Here is a 19,495-nt window from a genome sequence, read left to right as displayed (position 1 = left end):
CTTGTAATCATGCACAAAGTAGATGTCTTAATCGACTTGTCGAAACTATAGTTTGTTAACAAGAAATTTGTGGAGTGGTTGAAAAATGAGTTTTAATGACTCTAACCTAAGTGAATGTAAACTTCCGACTTCAACTGTATATGTTGCCATTACTTCTGCTGGTTGTTCTTCTCATCGAAACTTCAGCACAAAATTATTTTGCCCTGTGTGCCATTCTCACCATAAATGATTTAACAGCTGCATTTCAATAACACATTTGTGTAACAATTGCTTTAATGGAGGAGAGCATTCAAGAAACTGACAGTGTGCTACTCACTCTCAAAGCACTTTAACAAAATGTTAAATAATACCATAAATGAAAACCGGAAGATACAGTACAAAAATCCTTTAAACCCTCAGTTAATCAACAAGCTCTCGCAGTCGCACATCAGAATTAGACGTTGAAACAATGTTTCTTAATCACATTTTGAAGTTATTCCAAACATCAAACGTCAAAGTGTTTAGTTACTTCTCTGTATAATTCCAAGGTTACATTTTAGGCATTAACACCAAATGGTTATGGTAAGGGTTAAGGTTAGGGATAGGCTTAAAGAAAAATATCAAAAACAACTTTCTATTGCTGGATTCAAACATGCAGCCTTCTGGAGCCACAGGCAGATGTTTACGCACATCTGCCATACCTGTCCACAATACCTACTTAAAGATAACAGCACTTACTGTTGCCCCTAGAGCCAGTTTCTACGTCCTCTCCCGATCTCCTCAGACATGTATGGACATTGAATACTGACTTGTATCATGGGTGACCTGCCTGTATTTAATCTCTCCCATTTCCACAGGCACCTCTTGTACTGTACACCCACACACAGTAAAGTTGACATTGCACATTGTGCTAAAAACAAAGCCTAGCCCACTGTTATGATTTCACAGGTCCAATGTCAGTGATTTGAAAGGCTTGGGATACATCATCATTAACATTTACAAACCAGCAGCCAATCCAACTCACTAGAATAGGAAATTGTGTACAGTAGCTTCATGCATAACAATTACAGTGCCAGCCACATAGGCTACAGATACTACATGCAGTATGAAAGCAAAGAGGAGTGCTCTTGTAATGCAGAAAAGGGCTTTCACATTAGATCACGATCTGGGTGAATTGCATTGATCCACATCGATCATTTTTAGGTTAGGTCTGAGCCATGGGAGGATGATGGTGCAGTGCTGGCAGGTGGATGTCTGTCTCCTTGCTGTTGTCTGAGCAGTCCGAAGGGATGTAACAGCCAGCGTCTCTGGGGCAGTCGGTCAGGTCCGCTTTAACACTCTCAGTCGGCGACTTGGCATCCTGGTTTAACTCTCCCTCCTGACCATCACCTAGAATGGAATGGGTATGGGGGCTTTGAGAACTTGTATTCAAAAGTAATGGCCACAGTTATGCTCCCACAATATCAGAGTAGCAGAAATAACTTTTTTCATAGTTTCCTCTCCCCCCCCCAACCCCCGAAATATGCCTATTGTAGCTGGATGTTTGATCTGTATGTAGGCTGTGAAAGCTGTGAGACCATGTTACATTTGCTTACCGCAGCGAAAAGTGAAGTTCAAAAGATAAAAAGGTTTGCATAAGCTTGAAAAACATGACAGATAAGCTAGTGCAGCGCCCATACCACAGTGTCTTACCTCTGAAAATGACATTTCCTGTTAATAGCTTGTCTTGTCTTGCACCACTCAATGTAGTTTCCTGACTCTGCCTTTCCTTTCATGTCCTTCTAGTAACTCTCTTTACAGCCTATAAGCAGTGTTTTGCGTATTTGCAGTGTATATAGATTATGTATACAGTACCAGTCAAACGTTTGGACACACCTACACATTCAAGGGTTTTTCTTTATTTTTACTATTTTCTACATTGTAGAATAATAGTGAAGACATCAACACTATGAAATAACACATGGAATCATGTAATAACCAACAAAGTTTTAAACAAATAAAAATATATTCTTTGCCTTGATGACAGATCACCTGGAATGCTTTTCGAACAGTCTTGAAGGAGTTCCCACATATGCTGAGCACTTGTTGGCAGCTTTTCCTTCACACTGCAGTCCAACTCATCCCAAACCATCTCAATTGGGTTGAGGTCGGGTGATTGTGGAGGCCAGGTCATCTGATGTAGCACTCCATCACTCTCCTTCTTGGTCAAATAGCCCCTACACAGCCTGTAGGTGTGTTGGGCCATTGTCCTATTTCAAAACAAATGATAGTCCCACTAAGTGCAAACTGGATGGGATGGCGTATCGCTGCAGAAAGCTGTAAAGCTGAATTCTAAATAAATGATTGATTACAGACAGTGTCACCAGCAAAGCAACCCCACACGATCACACATTCTCCTTCATGCTTCACGGTGGGAACCACATATGCAGAGGTCATCCGTTCACCTACTCACACACATTTCCACTGGGTCTAATGTCCATTGCTCGTGTTTCTTGGCCCGAGCAAGTCTCTTATTATTATTGGTGTCCTTTAGTAGTGGTTTCCTTGCAGCAATTAGACCACGAAGGCCTAATTCATGAAGTCTCCTCTGAACAGTTTATGTTGAGATGTGTCTGTTACTTGAACTCTGAAGCATTTATTTGGGCTGCAATTTCTGAGGCTGTTAACTAATGAACTTATCGTCTGCAGCAGAGGTAACTCTGGGATTTCCTTTCCTGTGGCGGTCCTCATGAGAGCCAGTTTCATCATAGTACTTGATGGTTTTGCGATTGCACTTGAAGAAACTTTCAAAGTTCTTGAAATGTTCCGTATTGACTGACCTTCATGTCTTAAAGTAATGATCGACTGTCATCGCTTATTTGAGCTGTTCTTGTCATAATATGGACTTGGCCTTGTACCAAATAGGGCTATCTTCTGTATACCCCCTACCTTGTCACAACACAACTGATTGGCTCAAACACGTTAAGAAGAACATAAATTCCACAAATTAACTTTTAACCAGGCACACCTGTTAATTGAAATGCATTCCAGGTGACTGCCTCATGAAGCTGGTTGAGAGAATACCAAAAGTCTGCAAAGCTGTCATCAAGGCAAGGGGTGGTAACTTTGAAGAATCTCATAAAATATATTTTGATTTGTTTCACACTTTTTTGGTTATTCAATGATTCCATATGTGTTATCTCATAGTTTATGTCTTCACTATTATTCTACAATGTATGGAAAAATAAAGAATTGTCCTTGAATGAGTAGGTGTGTCCAAATATTTGACTGGTACTGTTTAGTATAACACATCTTTAGCTATCCATGGCCAGTACAAGATGGCTGATATCCTGTTATTTACACACACTGTGAGGTGAACACAATTAATGTTACATTCTGAAGTTCACTTCTTGCAGTGATATTACTTTGTTAATACAGACAGTCTTTACTGAGTCTTCTATATGAATTCAATTACTTTCTGACTGAACCCCTTTTGATTTGAATGAAACCATCCATCAATAAATACATCAAATAGGATCTAAGCTACAACATATATTATGAACAAGAAAAACATCTAGATCTGGCAATATTAGATCATTGACGTGAAAGCATAATCCTTGCTCCGGCCAAAAGCTATGCATCACCCACACACATTAACCTTATTCAGAATGTATTAAAAATATATTAACTCAGCAATCTACACACAATACCCCATAATGACAAAGCGAAAACAGTTGTTTAGACATTTTTGTAAATCTCTTAAAAATAAAAAATAGAAATACCTTATTTCCATAAGTATTCAGACCCTTTGCTATTAGACTTGAAATTGAGCTCAGGTGCATCCTGTTTTTTCTACAGCTTGATTGGAGTCCACCTGTCGTAAATTCAATTGATTGGAAAGGTACCCACCTGTCTATATAAGGTCCCACAGTTGACAGTGCATGTCAGAGCAAAAACCAACCCATGAGGTTGAAGGAATTGTCCATAGTGCTCTGAGACAAGATTGTGTCGAGGCACAGATCTGGGGAAGGTTACTAAAAAATGTCTGCAGCATTGAAGGTCCCCAAGAACAGTGTGGCCTCCATCATTCTTAAATGGAAGAAGTTTGGAACCACCAAGACTCTTCCTAGAGCTGGCTGCCCGGCCAAACTGAGCAATCGTGGAAGAGCCTTGGTCAGGGAGGTGACCAAGAATCCGATGGTCACTGACAGAGCTCCAGAGTTCCTCTGTGGAGATGGGAGAACCTTCCAGAAGGACAACCATCTCTGCAGCACTCCACCAATCAGGCCTTTATGGTAGATTGGCCAGACGAAAGCCACTCATCAGCAAAAGGCACATGACAGCCCACTTGGAGTTTGCCAAGAAGCACCTTAAAGACTCTCCGACCATGAGAAACAAGATTCTCTGGTTACCAATATTTAACTCTTTGGCCTGAATGCCAAACATCACGTTTGGAGGAAAACTGGCACCATCCCGAAGGTGAAGCATGGTGGTGGCAGCATCATGCTGTGGGGATGGTTTTTTAGTGGCAGGGACTGGGAGACTAGTCAGAATCAACAGAAAGATGAATGGAGCAAAGTACAGAGAGATCCTTGATGAAAACCTGCTCCAGAGTGCTCAGGACCTCAGACTGGGGTGAAGGTGTACCTTGCAACAGGACAACGACCCTAAGCACACAGCCAAGATAACGCAGGAGTGATTTTGGGACAAGTCTCTGAATGTGCTTGAGTGGCCCAGCCAGAGCCTGGTCTTGAACCCGATCAAACATCTCTGGAGAGACCTGAAAATAGGTGTGCAGCTATGCTCCCCATCCAACATGACAGAGCTTGAGAGGATCTGCAGAGAAGAATTTGAGAAACTCTGCAAATACAGGTGTGCCAATCTTGTAGCGTCATACCCAAGAAGAATCGAGGCTGTAATCGTTGCCAAGGGTGCTTCAACAAAGTACTGAGTAAATGGTCTGAATACTTATGTAAATGTGATATTTCAGTTTATTTTATTTATTTAAAAAAAAAAAATGTTTTTGCTTTGTCATTATGGGGTATCGTGTGTAGATTGATAAGGAAAAAAAAAACAATGCAATCAATTTTATAATAAGGCTGTAAAGTAACAAAATATGGAAAAAGTCAAGGGGTCTGAATACTCTCCGAATGCACTGTATGTAGCGAACGTCAGAGCAGCGAAATAATTCAGTTTGAGTCATCAGGCAAGGGGTTTGCAATGGGGTCAACTTTGAGCACCTCTATTTTCTTTTGGCATTCAGGTCCAAAAAGTAACTTTCTTACTACTTCTACCATGATGTGAAAAACTCACTTTCATAAACTCACTTTCTTACTAATTTTACTTCCAGATGTGAAAAACTCACTTTCATAAGTGGAACTGCAAGTTCCCAAGTTCCCAAATTCCCAATCACATGTGAAAACTTTTAAAATGCAAATTAGATTAAGAAAACTTCTCACTTTCACATGAGGCAGTGAAACACTGTTACTTTCCTTGCACATTACTACTTAGTCTACCTGAGCATTATAATTTCAGGTGTGTTAAAGGTAATTTATTATTTCTGAGCCATTCATTTGGACAGTTACTGCTGCAGGCGCATGCCTCTCTTCTTCATACGTTGGTCAGTGACCATTGGAAGATGCCAAATGAAAATAACAGGTAAGATAGCTCTCTGTGTCTCCAAATTGTATCCTGTTTTATGGTTTGAACGCAAGGTTACATTTTCAAAATCTAGAGATAACTTATCAATTGAAAATGAAAGTTAAAAAAAGGTGAGAAAAAAGGTGAGATTTTTACCATTTACATGAGTTTAGTAGCTAGCTAACTAACTTTTGTATGCAAGTCAATGAGAAAAAGATGGCGTCTCAGATGACTCCTTATTTATCATGTTTAACATGAAAAACATTTTGTTAATCAGTTAACTCAAGTTAACTTTGTCATTTTATTGTGATTAATCACATTATCTGAAACCATTCAAAATACACTGAAAACATCAAAAATACATAATCTATACAGCTAAAAACAACAATGCAATCTCAAAACAAGTTAACATTGAGGATAAAGAAAGTGTGCTCATCAAATAACCTAATTTTGCTAATTGTTACTCTGAACAAACTCAAGAAGTTAACATTCTTACAGTCCTTTTTTATAAAAGAAAATCTTCAATTTGTGCAAATTCTGAATTTGCGATTAATCTGGATTAATCAGCAAATCCTGCGATAAACTTGATTTTAAAAAATTATCGTTTGACAGCCCTAGTTAAAATTTACATTAAAATGGCAAAAAGGAACATGTGAAAGTGTAGCAGACATGACTTGTGATGGTTGCTTTTGCTGATGGTCATGTGATGAGGTAGCCCCCTCTGCAACTTCAACATTTGTGTTGACCCTCTTTGTCTAATGGTCAACACGTTGGCTTCACTTGTGGGAGACCTGGGTTCTAATCCTGCCAGTTCTAAAAGTACATGTGAAATGTTGGGAAACCACATGTCTGTGTCATGAAAAATTGTCATGTGGAACTTTAAACGTATATACAAACCACATGTGATTTGTTCACGTGAAATTCCATGTGAAATGTCACGTGTCCACAAACCCAGTGTTTTTTCTCGTGTGTTTTTATTAAGGGTATCCTGATATCATTACATTTACATTTACATTTAAGTCATTTAGCAGACGCTCTTATCCAGAGCGATTAGCCTCTTTACCTGTGTACCTGATACCACAGCCCTGATACAGCACATCCGCTGATGGTATGCCCTTCCTTACCTGCTTTGGCGATCTGTATACATATGCGGAATACATATGCTTTTGTCAGAACTAACACTATTGCGCATCACCTAAGGCCTAGGTGTTGTCTTAAGTGCCTTCTTTTTAACTGTGTTTTACCTTTATTTAACTAGGCATGGCAGTTAAGAACAAATTCTTATTTTTAACGACAGCCTAGGATGGGTTAACTGTGGGTTAACTGCCTTGTTCAGGGGCAGAACGACAGATTTGTACCTTGTCAGCTCTGGGATTTCGGTTTGCAACCTATCGGGTTACTAGTCCAACGTTCTAACCACTAGGCTACGCTGCCACCCTTTGCATTCCACCTGGAAATTTAAGTAGGAGGAAGACTACCGTAACTCACTTTGGGGTTCTTGGAGGCACTCGATGGCTGCCATGAGAAGATGTCTGTGTTCAGGATCAGTCACATTGAGTTCCATCAGATACTTCTCCTTCAGCTCTTTCAGGTCATCTACTGTTTGATAGCCGTTCAGGAGCAGTGAAGAGGCATACTCCTACAATACAAATAAACAATACCAATCTGTAAGCAAGTCGCCATGTTGCAATGAAAAACGCAAATAAATTGACATCGGAAACATATTGTTCCCTAAAGATGCAATTTATCTGGCGATTTTTTCCAAAGAATTCAGAGAACCTGTTTTTTTTGCGAGGGATTATTTGTAACCACTTTGTGGAGAGAGACAGAGAAGAGAGGGAGAAAGAGAGAGTCAGTCTACCTCCAGATTGAGGCTCTCTAGGAGCTCCTGTAGCGTTTTGGGACGGGGTCTCCTGCTCCTCCTGTGTGTCCTCATCTTCTGAGGCAGTTCAAGAACCTTCTCTACTATGAGGTTCACGAAGATGAACTTAAAGTTTCCCACCTTGTTGTTCAGCATGCCTGTCCATATACCCATAGGAGGCTTGCTGATTATCTCAATCACATCCCCCACCTGAAAGAAGAATTGGTCCTTTTACTTGAGAGATACTGTACATGTAATAGATCAACACAGCCTACTTTGGCTCGATCTCAACTGTTTAAAAATCCAGGAAGATGTGTGGAATGACAGGTTTAACATTTAAGAAAGAGACAGTCTATAACTATTCATCATAATGTTATATTATTCTACATTCACAGCAATATTTCAGTCAGTCAGGAATCAGGATACAACTAGTTTAGTCAAGTAGGCTAATTACCTTAAGTTTAAGTGATTCCGTGTCGTACGGACTGGGGACAAAGTCTGTGTGGACCCGGGCTCTGCCACAGAACTGGCCTGTGTAGGGCAGCACCTCATCCAGCCTCAGACTGTCTCTGTTACTGAAGCCATCTGACCCGCTGGTCAACCCACCCGGGGAGCAGCACACAACACAGTTTGATTGGTAGGAGACCGACATCATGATGTTTGGCTTCACATCAGTATTTACAAAGACAAAGCCAAATGTGTTACACAGAGCATTTTGGGTACTGTAGTACATCATGCTACATAGTGAGGGAGTTTTCTGCTCCTAGATGAGGATTTATGCTGGTCTAATAGTAGCCTACTTGCTGATTTGAACATTTAAGTTATGAAAGGTATGGCAGTGAGTGAAACATTGACAGTTTAGACTTTTGACTGTGATTATGTTTGTCAGGCATCTTTGTTGGGTTAATCAAGGTCCAACAACATGCCTTAATACAGTTGAAGTCGGAAGTTTACATAGACCTTAGCCAAATACATTTAAACGCAGTTTTCACAATTCCTGACATTTAATCCAAGTAACGATTCCCTGTCTTAGATCAGCTAGGATCACCACTTTATTTTAAGAATGTGAAATGTCAGAATAATAGTAGAGAAAATGATTAATTTCAGCTTTTATTTCTTTCATCAGAAGTTTACATACACTCAATTAGTATTTGGTAGCATTGCCTTTAAATTGTTTACCTTGGGTCAAACGTTTCAGGTAGCCTTCCACAAGCTTCCCACAATAAGTTGGGTGAATTTTGGCCCATTGCTCCCGACAGAGCTGGTGTAACTGAGTCAGGTTTGTAGACTTCCTTGCTCACACACACTTTTTCAGTTCTGCCCACAAATGTTCTATGGGATTGAAGTCAGGGCTTTGTGATGGCCACTCCACTACCTTGACTTTGTTGTCCTTAAGCCATTTTGCCACAACTTTGGAAGTATGTTTGGGGTCATTGACTATTTGGAAGACCCATTTGCGACCAAGCTTTAACTTCCTGACTGATGTCTCGAGATGTTGTTTCAATATAACCACATAATTTTTCTGCCTCATGATGCCATGTATTTTGTGAAGTGCACCAGCCTCTCCTGCAACAAAGCACCCCCACATGATGCTGCCACCCCCACATGATGCTGCCAACCCCGTGCTTCACCTTAGGGATGGTGTTCTTCGGCTTGCAAACCTCCCCCTTTTTCCTCCAAACATAATGATGGTCATTATGGCCAAACAGTTCTATTTTTGTTTCATCAGACCAGAGGACATTTCTCCAAAAAGTACGATATTTGTCCCCATGTGCAATTACAAACCATAGTCTGGCTTTTTTATAGCGGTTTTGGAGCAGTGGCTTCTTTCTTGCTGAGCGGCCTTTCAGGTTATGTCGATATAGGACTCGTTTTACTGTGGATATAGATACTTTTGTATCTGTTTCCTCCAGCATCTTCACAAGGTCCTTTGCTGTTGTTCTAGGATTGATTCTCACGTTTCGCACCAAAGTACGTTCATCTCTAGGAGACAGAACACGTCTCCTTTCTGAGTGGTATGACGTCTGCGTGGTCCCATGGTGTTTATACAGTGCCTTGCGAAAGTATTCGGCCCCCTTGAAATTTGCGACCTTTTGCCACATTTCAGGCTTCAAACGTAAAGATATAAAACTGTATTTTTTTGTGAAGAATCAACAACAAGTGGGACACAATCATGAAGTGGAACGACATTTATTGGATATTTCAAACTTTTTTAACAAATCTAAAAATGAAAAATTGGGCGTGCAAAATTATTCAGCCCCCTTAAGTTAATACTTTGTAGCGCCACCTTTTGCTGCGATTACAGCTGTAAGTCGCTTGGGGTATGTCTCTATCAGTTTTGCACATCGAGTGATTGAAATTTTTTCCCATTCCTCCTTGCAAAACAGCTCGAGCTCAGTGAGGTTGGATGGAGAGCATTTGTGAACAGCAGTTTTCAGTTCTTTCCACAGATTCTCGATTGGATTCAGGTCTGGACTTTGACTTGGCCATTCTAACACCTGGATATGTTTATTTTTGAACCATTCCATTGTAGATTTTGCTTTATGTTTTGGATCATTGTCTTGTTGGAAGACAAATCTCCGTCCCAGTCTCAGGTCTTTTGCAGACTCCATCAGGTTTTCTTCCAGAATGGTCCTGTATTTGGCTCCATCCATCTTCCCATCAATTTGAACCATCTTCCCTGTCCCTGCTGAATAAAAGCAGGCCCAAACCATGATGCTGCCACCACCATGTTTGACAGTGGGGATAGTGTGTTCAGGGTGTTGCTTTTACGCCAAACATAACGTTTTGCATTGTTGCCAAAAAGTTCAATTTTGGTTTCATCTGACCAGAGCACCTTCTTCCACATGTTTGGTGTGTCTCCCAGGTGGCTTGTGGCAAACTTTAAACAACACTTTTTATGGATATCTTTAAGAAATGGCTTTCTTCTTGCCACTCTTCCATAAAGGCCAGATTTGTGCAATATACGACTGATTGTTGTCCTATGGACAGAGTCTCCCACCTCAGCTGTAGATCTCTGCAGTTCATCCAGAGTGATCATGGGCCTCTTGGCTGCATCTCTGATCAGTCTTCTCCTTGTATGAGCTGAAAGTTTAGAAGGATGGCCAGTTCTTGGTAGATTTGCAGTGGTCTGATACTCCTTCCATTTCAATATTATTGCTTGCACAGTGCTCCTTAGGATGTTTAAAGCTTGGGAAATCTTTTTGTATCCAAATCCGTCTTTAAAGTTCTTCACAACAGTATCTCGGACCTGCCTGGTGTGTTCCTTGTTCTTCATGAAGCTCTCTGCGCTTTTAACCGACCTCTGAGACTATCACAGTGCAGGTGCATTTATACGGAGACTTGATTACACACAGGTGGATTGTATTTATCATCATTAGTCATTTAGGTCAACATTGGATCATTCAGAGATCCTCACTGAACTTTTGGAGAGAGTTTGCTGCACTGAAAGTAAAGGGGCTGAATAATTTTGCACGCCCAATTTTTCAGTTTTTGATTTGTTAAAAAAGTTTGAAATATCCAATAAATGTCGTTCCACTTCATGATTGTGTCCCACTTGTTGTTGTTTCTTCACAAAAATATACAGTTTTATATCTTTATGTTTGAAGCCTGAAATGTGGCAAAAGGTCGCAAAGTTCAAGGGGGCCGAATACTTTCGCAAGGCACTGTACTTGCATACTATTGTTTGTACAGATGAACATGGTAACTTCAGGCGTTTGGAAATTGCTGCCAAGGATGAACCAGACTTGTGGAGGTCTACTGTTTTTTTCTGAGGTCTTGGCTGATTTCTTTTGCTTTTGCCATGATGTCAAGTAAGGAGGCACTGGGTTTGAAGGTAGGCCTTGAAATACATCCACAGGTACACCTCCAATTGACTCAATTTATGTCAATTAGCCTATCAGAAGCTTCTTAAAGCCATGACATCATTTTCTGGAATTTTCCAAGCTGTTTAAAGGCACAGTCAACCTATTGTATGTAAACTTCTGACCCACTGGAATTGTGATGCAGTGAATTGTAAGTGAAATAATCTGTCTGTAAACAATTGTTGGCAAAAATGACTTGTGTCATGCACAAAGTAGATGCCCTAACCGACTTGCCAAAACGATAGTTTTTTATTAACAAAAAATGTGTGGAGTGGTTGAAAACAAGTTTTATTGACTCCAACCTAAGTGTATGTAAACTTCCGACTTCAACTGTGGATTGGGTTCCATACTTAGATTTTTATCAACCACAATGTGTAACATGCTTTACTGTAATGCAGAGTAAGCGAAAATTGCATTAGTAGAGAGTGAAAGGGAACTTAATTAGTTCAGTAAGGTCTTGGCTGTGTACCCAATGAGCTTACTGGAATTGCTGTGTCCACTGTTGAGACCGTAGAGTCTTTCAAGGGAGTGACTGGACACTCTGTGTCCTTTTGGAAATGAATGGACCCCATTAACAATATCCCCTCTTCCTTCTTCATCTCTCTCTGTCCCGTCAACCTACACAGTAAAAAACAACAGATAAGGTCACGTTTTATTATTTTCTTTGCCCTCCTTTTCTTATGCTGTCACTCCCCATCTCATCTTATCTCACAGTGTGGTAGTTGAGGAGGAAGAACAGGAAAAAGCAAAACCAATCAAAGGGCTGGGTCAGGCCAGGGCTCTAAGCTATTCCGTGTTTCATTTCTCATGTGCCAAAGCTGCTCAGTATCCCAGGCAGTTTATGTAAGGGCACAGAAGAGCTCCTCTCCTCTCTTCTGCCAAGAGTCCTTAATCCACACAGAGCTGCCTTACCATTTATTACTGAGACTTGACATGGCCAGGAAGTGTGTGTCATCTACCATAGGCTCTGACTGTACCTCCCTGGTCCTCTGTGTGAGAGAAGAGTTGCTTTTTTTTAGCTCCACAAATCGCTTGGTGACCAGGTGATGTGGTAATGAGTCTTTGATTTGTTTTGACTCAGTGATGTTTAGACATGTTGGTTGTCACGACACTCCCTTTTAGGTTGAGGATCATAGCCCTCTCTCTCACTCTCTCTCCCACCAAAGGTTTATGAAGGTCATAAATACCTAAAAATCTTTACCACACTCGGGCCAAAATGAAGGTTGAGAATCCCTTTGTTACCACAGAGAAAGACTTTGCAGTACGGTAACCTCAAAATGTTGAATAATGTAGCAATATTTCAGTATTCCAACCAGTTGAAATTGTCCGTGGGTACTTAAAGAACAATCGTGTCGAATTCCTTACTAATGTGTCATGTAACTATCACAGCAGAACAACATAACTGTTTCTCTGAATGTGTATATTTCCCAGTTACCAGATTTACATCTCAATATTGTACAAAATTACTGATTGAGTATGGGACTAATTTTGAAAATTAGATAGGATAGGGTCCCCATGTTGAAATGGCTACTACTCTAGACCGAAACATGCCAGGTGATGCTGGTGTGTGAAGAGGTTCAAACAACTCTGGTGACCAGAAAACTTGGAAGCTGTCGCTACATGTTGAAATGGTTGGCAACTCTATCAAAGAACAAGACCAGAGAACATGGAGATCATTCCCAAGTTGATATGGCTAAGAAATCTACAAACTAAAGAACAATTATTCAGGCTGCAGCTGTTTAAGTACTTTAGTCTGGTAAACGCAACTGGTCGAACGACCGAATGGTACTCTGACATATCCATTACAACAAGCTACAACTCCGAAAGACTTTGATCTCTGGTGGTCAAACCAGAGACCTTCTGTCAACAATCTATCCAGCAGACGGACCGGCGATCGCAGAGAGGGACAACAAAGGCATACACTCATAAATAAGTAAATTCCTATTTATTTTTGAATGAGCGGTTGTTCATGTTCAAAGTATAAGCATTTCCATGAGTGTAGTGTAGTGTATGTAGGGGGGTCCACTCTGAGTTTCCCACTCTTGAGCTGGCCCCACCCCTTTTCTTTGTCTACCAAGCCGTCATATCGGCTTAGCGCACTTGGGACTTTTCAGTGTATCATGTCAGTAACCAATGTAAAACTATTGTGTGTGTTAATGTAATTCTGCGATTGATTAGTTAGTAAATAAATAATTAAGCCAATGTGTATATCGCTGATTCATGATTTATTTTATGGTTCGTGCAGATATCCAAGGGTTTGCGACTTTCAGGAATGAGACTAAAGAGGTAACAATACATTAATAGAAGACTGTAATCGATAAGATAATAAAATATCTGAAGAGTTATATTCGGGAAATTGAAACTCTATAAACAACATTTTCCCTTGGTGCCCCGACTTCCGAGTTAATTTAAATTACAGGATTAGTTTGATCACTTAAGGAATAATTACACATAGAGAATTGATTTGATAATATAACAGTCTTCACATTTTTGTATTTATTTTTTAATCTATGCAAGTCAATTAAGAACACATTCTTATTTTCAATGACGGCCTAGAAACAGTGGGTTAACTGCCTTGTTCTTTCGGTTACTAGTCCCAACGCTCTAACCACTAGGCCGTCCGCTACGACAAGGTCTTTGGGCTAAAAGCCTGGGAGTAGGCTAACTTGTTCATAGTGACATGTATTCATGGATGTATTCGTGAAGGGAAGTCAGGCTTACCCCAAAAAATGTACCAAGAAAAAATAATGCAGTGCGTATTCAGTGCGTATTGGGGTACCAGCCGGTTCTGGCGCCTTGGCATCAGGGTCAGACCTAGGCTCCTGCGGTGGACGACTGGTTCAGGCGCGCGGAGGAGACATGGGAGGCCACCCGTGTACACCTCCAGCGAGCCACGTTTCGCCAGAAAACCAGCACAGACCGTCACAGCAGTGAGACTGACTCTCGCCCCGAGACCTGCCCCTCCATCTGCTCCCCCTGAAGCTGGGACTGCAGTTTCTTGGGCCCTTCAAAGTCCTGCGGAGGGTGAACGACGTATGTTACAGATTACAGCTTCCCTCTGATTATCGTATTAACCCCTCGTTCCATGTGTCTCTCCTCAGGCCGGTGGTGGCTGGTCCGCTCCAGGATTCTGAGGTGCGAGAGGTCTCTCCTCCCCCTTTGGACATTGTTCTTTCCATCCTGGATTCGAGGCATCGGGTGGGTGCCTTCAGTACCTCGTGGAGTGGGAGGGGTACGGTCCGGAGGAGAGGTGCTGGGTTCCGGTTGCGGATGTTTTGGATCCCGAACTGCTGCGGGAGTTTCACCGTCGCCGGCAGGATCGCCCTGCGCCTCGACCTCCGGGTCATCCCGAGGCCGGTGTTGTCGTCCCCGAGGCGCGTCAAGGGGGGGTACTGTCAGGACTTCTACCGAAGTCGGCTCCTCTCCTTGTTCGGGGGGCGTTCGGCGATCAACGTCACCGGCTTTCTAGCCATCGCCGCTCCATTTTTCATATGTCCATTTGTCTTGTCTTGTTCCATACACACCTGGTTTTCATTCCCCAATCAATCTACATGTATTTAGTCCTCTGTTCCCCATCATGTCTTTGTGTGTAATTGCTCATTGTTAACGGTGTATGTTTACGCACGATACTTTTATAGTTTATGTTTATGTTATTTGGGAACTTATGTCATTTTTTGTGCCTATTGTTGAATGGACTAAAAGTGCGCCTGTTTACTCTGCTCTCCTGCACCTGACTTCGCCTTGCTTACACAGTTGTAACAATTACAATATAGCAATTAAACACTGGAATGGTAGGATGTGCAGAAGATGAATGTGCAAGTAGAGATATTGGGGTGAAAAGGAGCAAGATAAATAAATAAATAAATAAATAAATAAATAACAGTATGGCGATGAGGTAGATTGGATGGGATATTTACAGATGAGCTATGTACAGGTGCAGTGATCTGTGAGCTGCTCTGACAGCTGGTGCTTAAAGCTAGTGTGAAAGGTAAGAGTCTCCCGCTTCAGAGATTTTTGCAGTTTGTTACAATCATTGGCAGCAGAGAACTAGAAGCAGAGGCGGCCAAAGGAATCATTTTCTTTGGGGGTGACCAGTGAGATATACATGCTGGAGCACTAGCTATGGGTGGGTGCTGCTATGGTGACCAGTGAGCTGGGTTAAGGCGGGGCTTTACCTAGCAGAGACTTGTAGATGACCTGGAGTCAGTGGGTTTGGCAACGAGTATGAAGCGAGGGCTAGCCAACGAGATAATACTGGTCGCAGTGGTGGGTAGTATATGGGGCTTTGGTGACAAAACGGATGGCACTGTGATAGACTGCATACAATTTGCTGAGTAGAGTGTTGGAGGCTATTTTGTAAAGGAAATCGCCGAAGTCGAGGATCGGTAGGATGGTCAGTTTTACGAGGGTATGTTTGGCAGCATGAGTGAAGGATGCTTTGTGGCGAAATAGGAAGCCGGAGGATTGGAGATGTTTAATGTGAGTCTGGAAGGAGAGTTTACAGTCTAAACAGACACCTAGGTATTTGAAGTTGTCCACACATCAGAACCGTCCGGAGTAGTGATGCTGGACGGGCGGGCAGGTGTGGGCAGCGATCGGTTGAAGAGCATGCATTTAGTTTTACTTGCATTTAAGAGCAGTTGGAGGCCACAGAAGGAGAGTTGTATGGCATTGAAGCTTGTCTGGAGGTTAGTTAGCACAGTGTCCAAAGAGGGGCCAGAAGTATACAGAATGGTGTCGTCTGCATAGAGGTGGATCAAAGAATCACCAGCAGCGAGAGCGACATCATTGATGTATACAGAGAAGAGAGTCGACCCAAGAATTGAACCCTGTGGCACCCCCATAGAGACTGCCAGATGTCCAGACAACAGGCCCTCCGATTTGACATACTGAACTCTATCGGAGAAGTTGTTGGTGAACCAAGCGAGGCAATCATTTGAGAAACCAAGGCTGTTGAGTATGCCAATAAGAATGTTGTGATTGACTGAGTGAAAACCTTAGCCAGGTCGATGAATACGGCTACACAGTAATGTCTCTTATCGATGGCGGTTATGAAGAGGGGGATGACTGTGGCAGCTTTCCAATCTATGGGAATCTCAGACGATACGAAAGAGAGGTTGAACAGGATAGTAATGGGGGTTGCAATAATTTCGGCAGATAATTTTAAAAAGAGAGGGTCCAGCCCTCTAGCCCTGCTGATTTGTAGGGGTCCAGATTTTACAGCTCTTTCAGAACATCAGCTATCTAGATTTGGGTGAAGGAGAAGTGGGGGAGGTGTGGGCGAGTTACTGTGTGGGAGCGCAGGGCTGTTTACTGGGGTAGGGGTAGCCAGATGGAAAGCATGGCCAGCCGTAGAAAAATGCTTATTGAATTTGTCAATTATTGTGGAATTATCGGTAGAGACAGTGTTTCCTAGCATCAGTGCAGTGGGCAGCTAGGATGAGATGCTCTTATTCTCCGTAGACTTTACAGTGTCCCAGATGTTTTTTGAGTTTTTACTACAGGATGCAAATTTCTGTTTGAAAAAGCTAGCCTTAGCTTTCCTAAAAGCCTGTTTATATTGGTTCCTAGCTTCCCTAAAAAGTTGCATATCACGGGGGCTATTCGATGCTGTAAGGTCTACTACACCTGTTGTATTCGGTGCACGTGACAAATCAACTTTCATTTGATTTGGAGGGAGCAAAACATCAGTTTTTGGTTTGGACCGACCACAATAATTTGTAATATCTCCGCACAGCGAAGCGCCTTAACTCCTGGCAGGCCCAGTGGGCTCTGTTATTCATCAGCTTCAACTTCAAAATGTCTTATTGCCCAGGGTCCAATAATGTTAAACCTGACACCTCTCTTGCCTGTACAGTCGCACTGCCACCTCCTCTGACTCCGAGACCATCCTCCCTACCTCATGCCTTGCGGCTGCTGTGAGCTGGGGTACTGAGGACCCATGCCAAATCTTTTCAGTCTCCTGAGGGGGAATAGGTTTTGTCGTGCCCTCTTCACGACTGTCTTGGTGTAGTAACTTGGGTTAACTCTCCATGGTTCTAAATCAATAGTTATTTAGTAGTCTGAAAATGTTGGAAACATGATCTTGCTTGACCATGCTGTAGGTCATGTAACTGTTTCTTAAATGCAATATACTTTGTTGACTTTATTCTGCTACTGTGTCTTCTTAATGTCTCGGACTAAAACCTATATGTCACGGTCACAAGGCATATGAACTAACAGGTTACAGAGCGAACAACACAATTATCACATCACATAGGTTGTAATATAGCTTTTTTTCTGTCTTTGCTTCCCCAGTGATTTTACCCACACACCGTTACTGCTTGTTCATCATCATTTACAGTATAACCCTTTCTTTGCCTGTCATCCTCCTCAGGATCCTCCAGAGAAGCCTTGCACTGTATTATAACTATATTGTATTATCACTATATTGTATTATCACTGTATTATCAAGGTTCCAGTTCTGTTCCTATAGTTTGTGTGGTCTTAGTATTTTCTAAATACTAGTCCATACATACCTCTGCATTTGGGCATCTGCTTTCTTTTCGTTGAACTTACATTTCACTCTTTTGACTTTTATCCGAGGTCTGTGGTACACTGAATGTTGAGGCCTGATTTGTATGACACAATGGGCTCTGCTCACTCACCATTTCCTCTGACAGGGCTTTGGCATAATTCCTGCCCATCCTCTTCATCATGGTCAGTGAGATGGCCTTCATCTTCTTCCCTATACCTCCTGATCTGGTCTGGTCACCATTGTCTACCTGCTCTCCCTCTGCAGACTGCACGCATATTAACACACACGTTGTTACATAGTTGACATGCTTAAACTACGATACAGCAATATACAAAGGCCAAAGTTAGTGTTTCAAAAATATTGTGTGTCAGCCTCGCTGACTTGAAACATGTTGTTTTGTTTCAACAAATGCCGAAAACGAATGTTGAAACAATGAAGAAAGTTTACAGTGTCACTTATAGGGAATTATTGATTGAAGTAGCCAACAAAATCAGACAGATGCTTCACGTACCGAAGAATCGCCATTTTCCACTGGCTTCACTGGGGCTGGTTGGTGTCTAAAGGTGTCAAATCGGCCAAAGCTGGTGGAGCGCTGGGTGAGATGGGAGATTAACGGATTCAAATGTGTTTTGGATGGTAACAGCAGAACAGATGTTGTCTGGCTGCCGTGTTTATGTAGAACTCCGAGCAGTCATGTCTGTAGGCCTAAACCCTGTAAACCATCTAATCTGCTGTTCTTCTGGTCATGTATTTACATAGTACTGTCTGTTTTACCATCAGGCTCTATTATGGCATTTTATCCATTGGACTAAGATTTTTCTTAATCTTTTTTTGTACTGAATTGTATCTAATGTTGCATTTGATTAGGGTTGGATTTAATGATGTAACTGCAGTTTTAGTTTGGACTCATGAGCATTGAGAACTACTGTATAGTAATGGATGAGTGCTGAGTGGCGCTCAGCTTCACTGCAGCTAATGAGGTTTGTAAAATTGGGTAGTGTATCAGCTGTTTTCTTCTTGTCATGTCAGTCATTGCAGACCTTGGAGATCTATTTGTAACATCAGATCAACTATATCATGTCAGGTAAAGTTTTTTTTGCTAGATTTTCTTACCTACTGATTTTGTTGTCATGTTTGAGTCACTCAGATATCACATGAACACTAATAAGAAATGGCAAAATGTGTAGAATTGCAGGAAATTTGCTTTTAAATGGCAAAGAAAATGACATTTGTCCATTGCAAAATGGATAGAATTGCAGGAAATAAGCTTTAAACCTGTACAATTATCTCTCCGCCAACAAAAAAGAGTGTGAACCGTTTGTGCCATGGTCAGTGCTTGTGGCCATAGAGATACACGTGATGTGTGGGGAGAACCACTGTTCTAGCACATTCCAGTCCTCCTGATCTCCCTAAAACCTGTCATCTAATTGAAGATAATCTAATTGAAAGATAATCGTCATTAAAATGGAGAGCGTGTGAAAAGCAATGGTCCGTTGTTCACTGGCGGCCCATTAGAATTAATTCTGAGGCTTTCGCCCAACATCTGTTACATTAAACCCTGGCTTGTGGCCCAACACTGACCATCGACCATTACTGAACCGCGAACCTTGGCCGGCTGCAGTCACCGTCACCTACTGGGGAAAGCTAATGATGTCT

General features: G+C 41.7%; 1 protein-coding gene across 1 annotated transcript; it reads right to left on the bottom strand.

Annotated features, from left to right (window-relative positions):
- Window positions 1-537: 537 nt before the first annotated feature.
- LOC124000205 (SAM domain-containing protein SAMSN-1-like) lies at window positions 538-18,062 on the bottom strand. The gene is made up of 6 exons (XM_046306409.1): window positions 17,966-18,062; window positions 11,792-11,927; window positions 7,914-8,052; window positions 7,460-7,669; window positions 7,087-7,237; window positions 538-1,368 (listed from the first exon to the last, which is right to left on the bottom strand). Exons 1-6 carry the CDS (start codon window positions 18,039-18,041, stop codon window positions 1,184-1,186), a joined length of 897 nt encoding a protein of 298 aa, XP_046162365.1. The 5' UTR covers window positions 18,042-18,062; the 3' UTR covers window positions 538-1,183.
- Window positions 18,063-19,495: the final 1,433 nt, after the last annotated feature.

This window comes from Oncorhynchus gorbuscha, linkage group LG16 (assembly GCF_021184085.1).
Source record: "Oncorhynchus gorbuscha isolate QuinsamMale2020 ecotype Even-year linkage group LG16, OgorEven_v1.0, whole genome shotgun sequence".
NCBI classification, from domain to species: Eukaryota; Metazoa; Chordata; class Actinopteri; order Salmoniformes; family Salmonidae; genus Oncorhynchus; species Oncorhynchus gorbuscha.
This window is presented reverse-complemented; position numbering and strand designations above follow the sequence as displayed.